Genomic DNA, 15,150 nt, shown 5'->3' with positions numbered 1-15,150 from the left:
AGATGCAGCTTTTTTCATACTTGTTTGCTGTTTCCCGCGATAGCGATGTAGCGCAACGTACAGACAAAGAACGGGCTCAATTGTTTACATCCGCTCTCTATCTATCATTATGATACACCGAAACCAAAGCAAAGCTACGCGGACCTTTCCGTTGGTTCACCTACTAACAGCATGTCGTCCCCGCTATAGCACATCGTCCCAGTTCTTCCTATCATCCCATGCACGCCACCCACTCTCCTGCATGCCCAAGTCCCGATAACTCAAGAGCCATTCTAGGTCTCCCCCTTCGTCGTGCTCCCTCCATTCCTGATATACTTATTATCCTCTTATCTTCTTGATCATTTTCTCTTCCCTCATCCTTTCCATATTCTAAATCATATCATTCCTCCGTTTTCACTTCTGTAAATCATGCACCACTCACAGTGAATCCACACCTCTTAAAGAAGATCAAGCTTCCTCACTTCATGTATTGTCCTGAGGCATTACATTTCCTGCACGTACACTGCTCTACCTCATAACATCAGATTTATTCACATTAACTCTCAGCTTTTACACACCCGCCCAAACTCGGACACCAGCTTCAACAATTTCGTAATTGAGTTCTGCCACCAAAGCCGTGTCATCTGCAAAAAGCAACTGACTCGCTTCCCAGGCTCCTCTCCTATCTCGAGCATACTGTAAACTCGCGCATCTCTCCATTGCGTCCACATCCTTCACCATCTCATCCATAAACAGATGAAAGAGCCACGGTGACACCGGTTACAGTAAGTAGAAAAAAAAAATAGAATATAGAAAATCCATAACTAGTAACAGATAATCGTACTGGTAAATAAAATAAACCGTCTAGCCGGAGCCTCCTAGAATAAGTAGTGGATGTTGGGACGTGGGAGAACGGCGGCGGCAGCGACAGCGACAGCAGGAGCCGCGGGAGGAGTACATTATGCAGATGCCGTTGTCTTCCCAAGGAGCGGCGGTAGCGTTGGCCAGGGCTGACCCACCAATAACCCATGAGCACCAGCATAGTAAAGCAGGTCTCCAACCTCAACGCCTGCCGGGCACCATGACGGGAACATTCTTTAATTTTTTTGAGGTTGACGAAACTGCGCCACCGATGGTAGTAGACCCGGGTCTTGGTCTGGTGTTGATATCGTCTGTGAGAAGGTTGATGATGATGTCTTGTTCGCGTGGGTGTTGATGACTTATCTGTGTGTCTTGATATCTTGCTTGTGTTGCTGTTGATACCATGTGTACGAGAGTGAAATTCGTATCTGATGCATGTTCGATACCCTCTTCCCTTCCCCCAAACTTTTCATGGCAGCACAGTAGTCCTACATCTTAGTCACCCAAGTTGGCGACTGGAACGAATTATACGTTACGAGCGTCAAGCTCTACTACGTTGTGTAGAGCAGGTTCATTACAGGCGTTACGCGTAGCTGACATTGACTGCCTCTATCACTGCACACGTGACTTACTCGAAGAATTTCTTTGTAGCGGCGATTCTGAGTAATTTTAGGTCTTTGTCACTTCATGTAAATGTTCGAGAGTATGATTTTTCGCATCACAGGGACATTTCCTCAAATTCTCATCACGGTTGATTTAGTCTTTCTAAAAGTTTTCTGAGAAATAAGTTCTTATGAGACGAGTGTAATAGCTTAAGATATCGATCTCTTCACTACAGGCGTGGTTAGTTGGTGTTGTTTTGCAAAGTTGATGTCTTACAAATGTATATTATCTTTTGAACCATTTGTATCGTATGGAAGAATCCATATATTAACTATTCATTATCCTTTTGTTTCCTTTGACACCATCTGTTCCTCGTAGCTAAATACTTTCACGTGCTGTCGTGTCATGTATCCTCTTAACCAAACGTTTCTTTCAACTGCAACTTTACTTTTATAAACTGTGAGCCACTGTTGTAACCTGCTTATCTTCAAGCACCCCTGTCAACCATTGTGGTACCCTATCAAACCAGCCCAGTACCTCCTTCACCCTATTGACGTGCCAAAGTGAGGCAACACGAGTCTCTTAACCCCGCAGTTGTCACCTCCTTAAGTTTCCACTCACGCCCCCTAAACTCACCCCTCACGCTCCTCCGACAATTCACACCGTGCCATTATCTCCCTCAGGTTCGACGTGCTGGTGAACGGCGGTGGGGCTGTGACCCTCCAGTTCCAGCGGACGCCCTTCGAGCCCCTGACCGTGACGGTGCCAGTGCCTTGGAACCAGATCGTCGTCCTCGACCCCATCGTGATGAGACTCAAGGGCCAGGAACCCCAGGAGGGCCACACCAGAGGTAGGTGCCACCACCGCAGTCGACGACAGTGACCTCTTGAACTGCTGTCTAACCCTCGTCTGAACTCGATACTCTATTGACCCATTCACTGACTGTCCAGCCACTTCAGGGACTGTACGTAACATATAGTTTTCCCGCCCGTATCCACTGCTTTGGTTTGTCAGTTCAAATCGGCTTCACGGACCTTTTTTGATACCCATCCACCCAGTCTGTGCACAGGTAGGAAAGTAATGGTAGACAGTAGCAGTGACGTCAGGAATGTAATAGGTACAGTAAGATAGTACCAGCAGTGATATCAACAGGATGACAGCGAGACGAGGATCACTCGGCAACAGTGACAGTAGAACAGTAGCCGTGATATTAGGATCGAAACTGTAACAGTTAGGCAGTAAGACAGAATGACATTGATAATGAATGCAAGATAGTATGGAAATCAGGACAGTAATAGTGACAGCAGGATAGAGGGGAAGTGAGGAAAGTAGCAGTGACAGCCGAACGTTAACAGTGAGGGTACTTTGGCAGGGAAATTAGGACTAGCAGTGACAGCATGACCGTGGTAGAAAGGACAAGATAGGAGGGGAATCAAGGACCCTTGTTAAAGCAACCAGGGAACAGCATCAGCAGCAGGGAAGTTACCAGTGATAACAAGGCGGAAGTAGAGATAACAGGGTAGGATCTGTGAAGGCGGTGTCACATGGACACCTGACTCCGGTGAATATCCTTCTGCACTGTTTCCGTTACAGTGTTGCCAACCCGAAAATTCACTTTTGATCCAAATATCCCCAATTATGAAAAGTCCCTATACCTATCCTTACATGAATTAGATTTATTTTTCAACAAGAAATGCACATAACATGTTTCATGTTTCTCCTTCATGGAGAAAGGAGAACCAAATAATGAACGCAATGATGTTTATATGATGGTTATTCTTGTTCATTATGCATCCAGTTTTCCACGTTCCTCTTATAAATTAAGAACATGAAAAAAATAAAGGTTACATAGCTTTTTTTTTTCAGTATAGTTAACCTGATGATATGTTTCATAGCCTAAGTAGTTCCTAAATTATGCATGATGATCATGCGAGGGTGCAAATACAAGGTTTATGACAGGGGAATGATAAATAGAGGGATTTCATATTTCCTGCCACGATCATGGATGTGGATATTTATCCTCAGCTCTGATGATAAAACAGATTATAGCACTTCCAGCATTTCATGATCAGATTTCATTCATAATCAGCACAGCAAATAACGACCTTGAGGCCAGAGTGGAAAGACGACAGGAAAGCTTTACTCTTTGTGATCATACATTTGTTGGCTACGAAGTGTCAAGTGCCTCCCTTCAACCTCCTTTGCAAAATCAAGACAGTTTTTATCTTTGGGTTTCATATTAGAATTGATAAATAGTAAGGAATCTAATGATAACTCAGGTTCCATCCTGTTCCTTTTTTTTTTTCTGTCTTTGCATCTGCCATTAGAGAGCAGAGCCTCTCAGTTTTTGCGCTGGAATGTGTTAAAGTCAGAATGAGCTTTGCTAGAGAGGCAAGGTTCCTCAAAAGATACTGGTCTGAAAAATTCATTAGTTTGGTTGGAAAGATGCAGCGACCAAGTTCTTCAAAGCTCTTCTTAAGAATCAGGATATTACGTTCATCATATGCTGGCAAATCCTCCCACTCTTTCCGAATATCACTGAGATACTACTCAATGTCCATATTTCATCATCAGATTGTCTAACTTTGGTAGTTTTCCCAGCATCAAAATCCAGTGCAGTCTTATGAGATATAATATTATTTCCTTAAACAAAGGATCAAAGAGAGGCAAACATGAGAAGACATCTCATCTTGAAATGCTTAATATTTTCATCAAGTGAAGACAAAATTAACACACTCGTTTTCCAAACTAAATTGCTCAAGAGGAGATACCTCTTAACTTGTATTATTATCAGGTTCAGTCTTTGATATGTCATCTGCAGACTCTGGTTTTGATGAAATCGTACATATTATCCTTGTCATTCGGGTACTTTCATCTTGTAGGATAGGCATCAAGCTGCTTTTACTCTGAAATAATATATTCATTTGATTGAGACTGAATTTTCTTGTATTTTCATCGAAGAAAACGAACAAAATGAAGGAGGGACTTCATAATTGTATAAAGAACACGAAAAAAATTTTTAATTGCTACTTTTCTTACAGAAAAATATACTAATTACCAGTGAACGTCCAAAATCCCTAGGTTTTTAAGAATTTTTTACCTAGCGTCCCTACTCTGTTAAAAAGAGGTAAAAAAACCCTCAGTTTTAGGTACATATTCCTACGGTTGGGAACACTCGCTTTTTAACGCTTTGGAGGGTGCGCAGGCGCATTGCTGCTGCTTAAACCTGAATCTGCTCTGCGCATGTGCTGGGAAACAGACCCGAGTCAATAGAATGTTGATATTATTTAAGATTGACTTAATGCTATTTGTTAAATAATTACATTTTGCTGATGAACTTCAGTAGTACTGACCTGCAGAAAATACGTACTTTTATATTAAGATTCCGAATTGGTTCCATATTAATTGTTAATTTGACTCCTGCTCACAGATTTTGTTTACAATTTTACCGGTCAAGTACGCGAGTGGTGATGCAATCTGAATTTCTCCAAGCGAACCATTCCCGCGTCCACTTACGCTTTTCGTCCCACTTTCACTTGATTAAGCATAAGATACCGATTATGGCAACTGCTTCCTCCATATCGAGGTTGGTTGGGAGGCATACTGTTTGTTTTTGTGTTGAAGCAGCAGATCGAGGGCTGAGTGGCTCAGCTCGTCGCGTTTCATGTGATAGTGAGTCGTTAGAAACGAGTTCCAAGGATAACATTGGTTGGAAAGAGTGGCCGTTTGACACCGCCTTTACGTGGCTGAAGTGCTGAGGATTGTATAACTACTACAGCATCAGGACGGCATTAGTGACAGCAAGATTGCACCGTTGACAGTGAAACAGTGACTTGACACCAGCAGTCGAACAACAGTGATTTCATTAGTGCCACAGGCAAGTCTAAACATGGGGAGAAGGTAGATGTAAGGGAGGTTGGAGACCAGACGATTTACATGGTCATGTAATTTGTAGTTTGAGAGGTAGCTGAGGAATGATGAGGTGGTGGGTAGTGGTGTGTGGAGGGAGTGGAATGTGAAGGACACTAACAAAAGAGTTCATGGCAATACAGAAATCTGAACTTAGAGTAAGACATGACAAGAGTGAAAAAATTTGTTTACTGTGAGAGTAGGAACAGGATGCAGATTTTGAATAAGTGTGTAGGATGATTTCTGGGTGAGATGGTGAGAGCGGGTGAGTGTTAAAGGTAAAGGTTTAGGTGAGAATGCAATTGAGACGAAGGAGTGCACTCTGTGAGAGGAAGGAGAGTTATGAATCGGAGGAGGAGGATGGGGACGCCTTCCTGTGCGAGTCAGGTGAGGCTGCATGAGAGGTGTGGAGGGCGCTAGAGGAGGGGAGGGCGATAATGTGTCAGGCAGCGAGATCACGATAGAGAGAGAGAGAGGGGAGAGTTGAATGTGTGAAACCATCTCTGTAAAGAATGAGGCCTGGGTCCTGAATAAATTTACTGGTATATCTTTAAAAATAAATGGTATAACAAACTTTTAGAAGGAAAATTGTGCATAAGTGGAATGATAGGTTCCAAAGGTTTGTGATATGGTAAACACAGAATATTACTAGAAGACCTTCTGTCATGTGTCACTTTATCATAAGTCTTTCTAGCCTTGGTCTTACATTTGTCCAGTACATGGGAAGGATAGCAAAGTTTCTTACCGATGGTATCAATATTTCTAAATTCCTCGTTTAGAAATTCTGGGCTGACAATTCGTAAAGCTCTCAGATACATAAAAAAAACAATATGGACTGTTTAATACTAAATCCGTGACCTGAGTAAAAGTAGACATAGGTCACTGTATTAGCCGGCTTTTTGTAGATGCTAAATTTAAAGCAATACTCTTCCCCATGAATGAACTCAGTATATATGGTGATTTTCCATTATCTTTGGACTTAAGATATTGGAATGTTACCATTCCAGTATGTGTTGATTCATAGAGGAGTATTGTTTTGAATATAGCATCTACAGAAAGCCAACTAATACAATGTCCTATGTTCAGTTTCGCTCAGGTTAGATTTGGTATCAAGCAGTCTATATATATATATTTTTTATTTCTATGTACCTGAGAGCTTTACGAATTGTCAGCCCAGAATTTCTAGACGAGGAATTTATTAATATTGATACCATCGGTAAGAAACTTTGCTATCCTTCCCATGAACTGGATAAATGTAAGACCAAGGCTAGGAAGACTGACTTATAATGATAATGTGACGCATGACAGAAGGTCTTCTAGTAATAATCTGTGTTTATCCTATCACAAACCTTTTGAAATTATCATTCCAATGCTTAGGCTATTTGATGTAAAATAAATTTTCTCTTAGGAGAGCACTGGAAGGTAAATGTTGATCAGCTCAATTAATGACAGTAGTATAGTTTACAAAATTCCTTGCAAAACATGTAGGGTTTTTCACTTGGGGACAGACAGGTAAAGACTTAAGATTTTGTGTCAACATTGACTGGTCCAGAGTTTCGTCAGTCATAAAGTGTGAAAGCTTTCCAAATAGAAATTTATTTGAATCTGCTCCTATACAGCTGACTGGCGGTAAGAATATGAATGTTAATAGAGGATTATTTAGTTTAGACAACGACATATTACATATATTTCACAGTAACCTGTGCTGGGGGGTTGATGACCTGATACAGCCGTAGTGACCAGAGTAGTAGGATCGGGTTTGTTACCTGAGCGTCCTTTAAGTCCTCAGGGGTTCCCATACTACCCTCATTTCCTGCATCAGTACCGTGTAAGATGTGATCGTGTTAACATTTACTGATGTCTCTGTACTTTTTCCTCCATCTGTGATTTGTTACTTTTTATTCTGAAGATGTGTTGAAATACACGAAAGCGCTGAAGCAAATTTTCCTGATATGTGTTTGTGTGTGACGTGATTAAATACACAAGATGAGTAGGATTAAAATTACAGATGACAATAATATCACATATTAGGAGAGGGCTTGAGTGTAAAGGGAATGGAATTAAATTAAGTAGTAAAGTAAATGTGATGATTGGTACGATTATAGGGAGAAAAGATAATTATATGAGGGAAACAAAATAGGCCCGTGATAATGATCGGTAGTTAATGACGTAAGTATTGTGAAATAAAGAGGATGTGTAGCATATGATGCATTGCGCAGGGGCCCTTCATGCGAGGATGCTTGGCTCCACTTATATCAGCTGGGAATTGCTGTTGGATACAACATGGGAAGGTTCGGATTTCGATCTCGAACAGTATTTCATGATGGCCGACTGATTCCTCAAATTCCCCACAGTTGTAGGGGTTCATGTACATATATGCTTATGTTGCCCTTATGGTTTTCCATTGTTAGGCGCAGTATATATATATATATATATATATATATATATATATATATATATATATATATATATATGCTCTTGAATGGCTAGTTATATGTATTATGTATTTTGTGTTGCATCAACAGTATGGCAACAGAGAGTAACCGATTATGTAGAGTGAGTGAGGGGTTTTGTGCCAAGTGTTTACATGGTACTGATGTGATGAATCCTCCCCTGGTGCAGGCGAGGGTGGTGCCGGCAGCGGGACGGGAGTTGGATGGGGCGAGCCGTGCCTGGAGCACGACAACAGCCGCATGGTGCCCCAGGTCGTGTCCACCTACCTGCCCCACACAGTAGGCGGGGCGCCCCATCTGCCCGTGGTCTTCACCGAGACGCAGGTGAGTACGCAACTCCCACAGGCAGCTCTAGCAGTTCCTGTAGTTTATATGTTGATCTGTATGAAGGTGTCCATCTCAGTGAAAGACCAGTAGCTGATAGTTAGTAGATGCAAAGTACTTTGTGGCACCCTCCACCGTCCTGGAAATCTACGTCGTCCTTCTCTCTAAAACTTTGGCTGAAAACTTCGTTCCATAATGTTTATATCTTTTCTTTTCCCCTCCATGAACATTGACCTTAAACTGCATTCCTTTCAACTAACATAGTCATTGACCGCCCTTCGAAACGTGTTTCCTTCAAATTCTGTTTTGATAACTAGTTACCCATGGTCCTGTTTTACTCCTCCCTGTTTTGAGTCACGACCTCTGGACCTTTTCAACGAGTAGTCCATAGACAGTGAACGATGAACCTTCAGGTCACATCTGTGTGGTCTCCTACCATTCAGCTGCCCTTGGAAGTAAGACGAGATGCGGCGTAACGTTTGATGCAGTGTTACAATCCTGAAAAGATGTAACTCTCTATCTCTATCTGTTTATCTATCTATCTATGTATCTATCTATATATATATATATATATATATATATATATATATATATATATATATATATATATATATATATATATATATATTATACACACACATACACCTAGATGACGTTATTTTCAGGTGTAGATGTGAAAAGAGAGTGGAGTTTTAAATCCATTTATTTTCAATGGGATATCGTATCCATGATGCTCTCAACGTCAGGGTGTTTACTGCGCGCCTCAGGCAGTGCTGTCAGGGTTGTCACGGGATATGAAGTTTCAATAACGTATTGAGTCTTGCCTCATTTCCTTCAGTGCCCGTTTTCTCTGTCTCGTGATTTGTATGTCATTTTATTCGTTCCTTGTCTGTGGGGTGGGTCTCCTCGTATCGGCTGGTCGGACTTTGTTTTATGGAGCCGGAGAAACACATGACCCCATTTTTTTTTTTTTAAATGCTTTTGTCGTAAGGACTTTTCTCTTTAATGTGGAGTTTTAGTCGGTATAATCTTTTCAGGGTCTCTTCGTCTTAATCAAGAAAGCGTGTTGCTTAGGCTTCGTTATTCTTTTGTTTTCCATGTAATGATAGTAGGGCAGGTCTCAGAATGAGCGCCTGCGCTCCTCCAGGGACTCTATACTGTATGTGATTCACTCGCGTCATTTGAGAATGTCTTTTTCTCTGTTTCTCGTCATCTACTTCTTGTATTTTGGTCTTGTATTGACCCAGACGCAGTTTTGTGTCTCGTAAATCCTTTTGGTAACGATGAGATTAAATTGAAAAACAATGTAAACAAGCAATGATGGAATTATGATGAATGGGAGACGATGCCGTTTTCTTGTTGTCAACGCGTACTTTACGTTTAAGTAGGAATTCCATTTTCTATCTCAGTTATTTTCTTTTTCGTGCCGTCATCTTCCTCCACTGCCGAGTCATTTCCTGTGTGAAATTAGCTTTTTCCTACCTTCTTGTAGTCACTTCTCTTTCTTTGAATTAAGTCATTCTCACATTTTTTTTTTTTCTCGCGTCAGGCTTTATTTTTCCAACTTCAATGAGTCCCCTTCCTTCTCTTTTGTCTAAAGATAGATAGTAATTACTTGTTTTTCCATTCGAATTCAACTTTCATATCCCCCCTAACAACTACTCCAAGCGAATGTATTGTTAATATTCTGTTATTTCTTGTGTAAAACGCTCTCTCTCTCTTTTTTTTTTCTTTCTTTCTGCCAACTTCCGTGCGTTCCCCTTCCCATTTTTGTGTGAGGGGTTCCGGCCGGAAGAGCAGGAATGGCTCGAGCTTGTACCTGCCAGCTCGGGTTTAGGTCGTCACACACACACACACACACACACACACACACACACACTTTCATTATGTGTGTCTGCATTCTTTTGTTTTTCCCCCCTCTTGTCAACTGGCAAATGAGCTGCGGAGTGTAACTGTGTTGTGGCTCTGATGTACGCACGTACCTCACTCGTTTGGGAGACTTAATTCCGGCTTGTCTTCATAGTTCAGATTCAGCAGTGCTTTATTGCGCTCATATCAGCATGCCCGCTTGCGTCATTATTCATTTGTTAAGAGTCTTTAGGTCTTTGCCTGGCACGGGCCGTTGTCATTCTGACAGTCCGGTCATTTTGAAGAGTGATCATCGTAGATTTCTGCACCTACTGATCATCTCCATGGCAAGGAGGATGGTTTTTGATTGTATCACTGTTGGGGGAAATGAAAGCGCCAGATGATGCTCAGGAAAAGCTTTAACTTCGCTTTATAGGACGCCTTTATAATATCCGCAGCAACAACGGGAGATTCTTTAAGCCTCGCAAAACTTTCCATACTGGAGTGTTTCTTAGTGCACGTTTAGCTGTGCAATCCAGGATGTAATGCGACAGGGGATGTTGCACAGGTACAATAAATGTTTTGCCCAAGTCTCGTGAGGTTAAGGACTGTAGCTCTCTAACGTAACCGTAATAAAGAAATTGTGCAAAGAAACGATTTGTCAGTAAAAGCAAGTTTCAATCAACATCTCTCACGATCTATTACTAAGCCACTGTCGTTTTGCAAAATAAGATGAGTGATCTATCATCTCGCTTTCGTTCACCTTTCAGCATGTACCAACTCGGCCGACTTTTCACTGACGGTCATTTCACCACAGCCTCTCGTACATTCCTTGACCATCTTCCTTCCCCTGTCCTAGTTTGATGTACATCGTCGTCCCATTTGCCTCCAGAGACGGAAGCGTGCGAGTCTTAGTCTTCCAAGAAGCCTGCCTAGTCATAGCCCAGTAATTATATACGATTACTCGTCTCATATCCATACGTAAAGCTGAATTACTCCACATCAGCATCGAACGAGACTAGATTACTCCAAAAGTGTATCTTTATCAGGCGAAATTGTTTCTTACGATCACTTGCTCGAGGTTGAATCACTTCAGGTAAAATCAGTGTACACCAGTTCCGGCGAACTCGGTGGCAGCTCTTGCCTGAGGGCGTCTCGTGCCTATTTACTCTGGCCTGCGGTGTTTGGGCCTTGGCTTCTGGTGTAATATTGATGGCGTAGGAGCGAGGCGGTGATGGCCGCGCCGTGTACCGTGTCAGGGACAATTGGACACGACGGACGGACATGTTGGACCAAAGTATTGCCTTCAATTATTTCCGCTGGAGTTGCCTACCCGGCGTCGTCAGTGGACCGCTTTCCTTCCCGCTCACCCGTTTTATCTCTCTCTCTCTCTCTCTCTCTCTCTCTCTGTAACTGCGCCTGAAGTCATGCCTATTTATATCCTACCCTCCTCTCTCCCTCGCTTCGTATCTCAGTCTTCTGCCCACTACCCCACTCGGCCACCAGAGGGATCATCATGTTCGGGAGTGCATGAATATATCAAAGTGGTTTTTGTTCCGTAAAGCGCAGTTGGGATATTGATTTATTTGCGTTTAAATCTAAGCCAAGTTAGGATATGTTTGATTAGGTTAGGTAAGGTTAATTAAGGTATATTTCGGTTTGGTTTCGTTAGTCAAGGCTAATTTAAGGTTAACTTAGGTCAAGTTACGGAAGAATGAAAACCCGACGGTCCAGCCATTCGTCATTTTGAACGACTGGTGACGTGTAAGACGAGCTGAACACTGTCCACTGCCTAGATATATATCTGAGAAGCTCTGCAAGATGGAGGTAACACCGTAGGGTTAAGAATGGAAGGGTTCGAATCCTGCCAGTGTCAATTTTCTATCAGCTTATCAAAATATGGTGAAGTAAACAATAGAAAAATTTTGATCATTTTTTTTTTTTTTTAGGAAATGTCAAAATGATTGTATCACTGCTTGCGTTTGAGAGTGCTACAATGCTGAAGTTTATTTTCCGAAGCAAATCTATTCTGATATATAAGTTAATTATGATGGTGATAATTCTCTAACATTAATTATGGGATTTGTCGTTTGGTATCCCTGGAAATAAGTGAGTGTAGCTGAAATAAAGCATTGACTACGTTGAGTCTAAAGGGTGGAGTTGGTTGTCATGTGGGCACTCGGGGGGGGGGGGGGGGGGGGGGGGGGCAATAACACAGCTTTGGTCATGTTTTTAACGTCATATTCGTAAGTTATCAATACTCACAGTCTGTGCTCGGACAACGAATTAGTCTTTATATATCACGTTGATAATTAATATCTTCGCGTCGGAGGACGTTCGTATTGGGTCATTTCAACGGTGACTTCGATGTGGATTTGAACCCCACACAGCCTGATTCACAGATGTTCGTGATAGTGGGTGAGGAGGGAAGGCTTTGGTCATGTTTTTAACGTCATATTCGTAAGTTATCAATACTCACAGTCTGTGCTCGGACAAGGAATTAGTCTTTATATATCACGTTGATAATTAATATCTTCGCGTCGGAGGACGTTCGTATTGGGTCATTTCAACGGTGACTTCGATGTGGATTTGAACCCCACACAGCCTGATTCACAGATGTTCGTGATAGTGGGTGAGGAGGGAAGGCTCCCTCCTGGCCAGGGTTTGTGCGTAACCACGAGAGGTTTTCCTCAGCTCGATCGAATTTCTCGCCGGATATTGAGCTCGACGATACGGCTCCTGGTTATGATGGCGTGGCCTTGGACCCCCGAGCCCTTTAATTAAAGGTCAGATCATGGGGGGGAGTCCGGGATGTCATACCGGAGGGAGTTAACAGGTCGTGCTTATTGTCCAGTCAACAGAGTACGGACCTGGACACGACGGGTGGGCACGATAGACCAAAGTGTTGCCCTCAAGTCAGTTGACTTCTGGAGTACGATCACTCCTCTGGGTCACAAGTCCGGCCCGAGGCATTTTACCGCCCGCGCCCGTACACATGCGCCGCCCACTGTAAGGGCGGCCTGCAGTTCGCTGATGCTAACAGAATAATGAACAAATAAATGTACGAAATGAAAAAGCCCTGAAATTTTTCCATTAATTAGTGTCAGGCCCATATTCCCACTCTGAATTAGTGCCAGCGTTCGCTGGGTAAACATTCACAAATATGTTGTTAGTTTTATTAACCGTGGATATTGACTTTCTGCGGAGGCTTCTGTCCCGATGGTTGCCTACGATTTCACGACCTCGTCTTCGGTTTCGTAATGTTAGGTGGTCTTTTCCGTGTATTATTCGATTTAATTCTAAAATCTCAGATTAAGTGGGGTCGGGATAGATGCATATGATTGTAGAACACCTTCGGAACGGAAGAAGACACGTTTCTAACATTCCTTGGCTGTGTATGTGTGTGTGTGTGTGTGTGTGTGTGTGTCACTGGACACCGTGGTGAAAGTGGGCTGATCATTAAAACAAACGACAAGTCGGGACGCAGTGGACGACTTACATCGTTATCATCACCTACCGTTGGCCAGTATATAGTGGCTGACCTGCACACTGTGTCGTGAGTGAGGGAAGGACCTGCGCCGGCTGACGTTTGATCAGCCTTCCCGAAGAGGGAATCAAGACTTGAGTCAAAGGAGCGGTTCCTGTGTAGGTGATAGAGAAGAATGTGACTGACATTGGCTTGTGTATTGCGCCTCATTTTGATTTATTGACGTTCTTCATAAAAAAATCCTTCTCTCTCTCTCTCTCTCTCTCTCTCTCTCTCTCTCTCTCTCTCTCTCTCTCTCTCTCTCTCTCTCTCTCTCTCCACACACACACACACACTTAATTTTGTTCTGATGCATCGCGAAATGTCCAGATGAGAGTTGTGGAACATTACAACTCTGCCCTCACAACCCACTCCGGGACACGAGGCCAACATTGTCTTCCCGCTTGTTTATGCCACCTCGGATGGCTTCTCCGGAAGAACTTGCGGTTTGATAACACACAAATTGGAGATTTGCCAGTCTGTGGCTCTGACAGTCTCCCATTTAAGCGATCGTCCCGTCCGTTGGATGAGCAGAACGTGCGGAAGGGTCAGCTAGTTAGATAGACAGTGAGTGACCAATAGAACGTCTTAGTGAGTGACTTGCCCGTCACTGACCCGAGAGAACCTGCTGGTTAGTGACGTCTGCGGGGAAATGTTGCGATGCCTCCAAGCCACTTGCCTCTTATCATATATTAATCGAGATCCGTGACCTACTGAGCTCCAGTCATCCCTACGTAACTTCCACATCAAGGTTTCGGGCAAAAGCGTTTGATTTCATGTCTCTCAGTGTTTGTTGCACTTCATTTAGAATCTAAAGTTTATTTACTAAATTTTTCTCTCGCGCTGAGAGCTAATGGCGCTGGGCCATTTGTAGAGAGAGAAAAAAGAATAGGAAAAAAATGAGCCCTTGAGACAAGGGTCTGACCATTGCTATTTGACCTGATCCTCAAGGGTGATATAGAAAACCAGGTTATCATGACCAGGTTATCATACCCAAGGCTCGTAACGTTATCGTTCGGGGGGGGGGGGGGATGGTTTCGCATGTGAAGCATCCAGTACCCTCCTCTTCCTTGCTGAGTGGAGAATCTGTGACGCCCGTGAGTAGCTTTTTTCCCTATGTTTCCGTCGATTCAGACACACACACACACACACACACACACACACGCATACACACACACCAACGATCGTGAGCCTCCATCGCTGAAATATGCACACAGGGCAACTGCTGCGAACTCTGACACTCGAGACAGTATTATCATCGTCATGGCGGTGTAAAATGAATTACTCGCACGGCCTTGTGATGTAAGGTGGTGGTGGAGGGTCGTCTTGTTACTGTGATGGGAACGCGCCGTTCTCCCTCCCTCCCTTCCTCTCGCCTTACACCCTTCAGCATTTTTAGCCTTTTGATCTTCTAGGAAGTTTTACCATCTTTTTTTTTTTTTCTTCTAAGACCTCAGAGGCAGATGGTTGATAAAGGAGAATCATCCTGTGAAATGAGTGAGAGATAAAACTTTGATTTATGATGTTCCTGAAGATGAACAAGTCAAAGAGAAGGGGACACTATTTTCTGTTTTGAAAAAGGTCTGGCTTGAGGGGTAAGATATGATGATTATATATAGATGCATTTAAAGATTATGTTTAAAGTCC

General features: G+C 42.9%; 1 protein-coding gene across 5 annotated transcripts in view; it reads left to right on the top strand.

Moving 5' to 3' along the window:
- The window catches only part of LOC139752068 (teneurin-a-like), a 1,037,677-nt gene that overhangs the window by 935,238 nt on the left and 87,289 nt on the right, over positions 1-15,150 (top strand). For all 5 annotated transcript variants that reach the window (XM_071667906.1, XM_071667907.1, XM_071667905.1 and 2 more), the window contains 2 exons: positions 2,127-2,293; positions 7,975-8,129. In XM_071667906.1, coding sequence (XP_071524007.1) covers positions 2,127-2,293; positions 7,975-8,129 — 322 coding nt within the window. The remainder of the gene's footprint in view (positions 1-2,126; positions 2,294-7,974; positions 8,130-15,150) is intronic.

This window comes from Panulirus ornatus, chromosome 12 (genome assembly GCF_036320965.1).
Source record: "Panulirus ornatus isolate Po-2019 chromosome 12, ASM3632096v1, whole genome shotgun sequence".
NCBI classification, from domain to species: domain Eukaryota; kingdom Metazoa; phylum Arthropoda; class Malacostraca; order Decapoda; family Palinuridae; genus Panulirus; species Panulirus ornatus.
The sequence above is the reverse complement of the archived record's forward strand: the minus strand, read 5'-3'. Positions and strand labels throughout refer to the sequence as shown.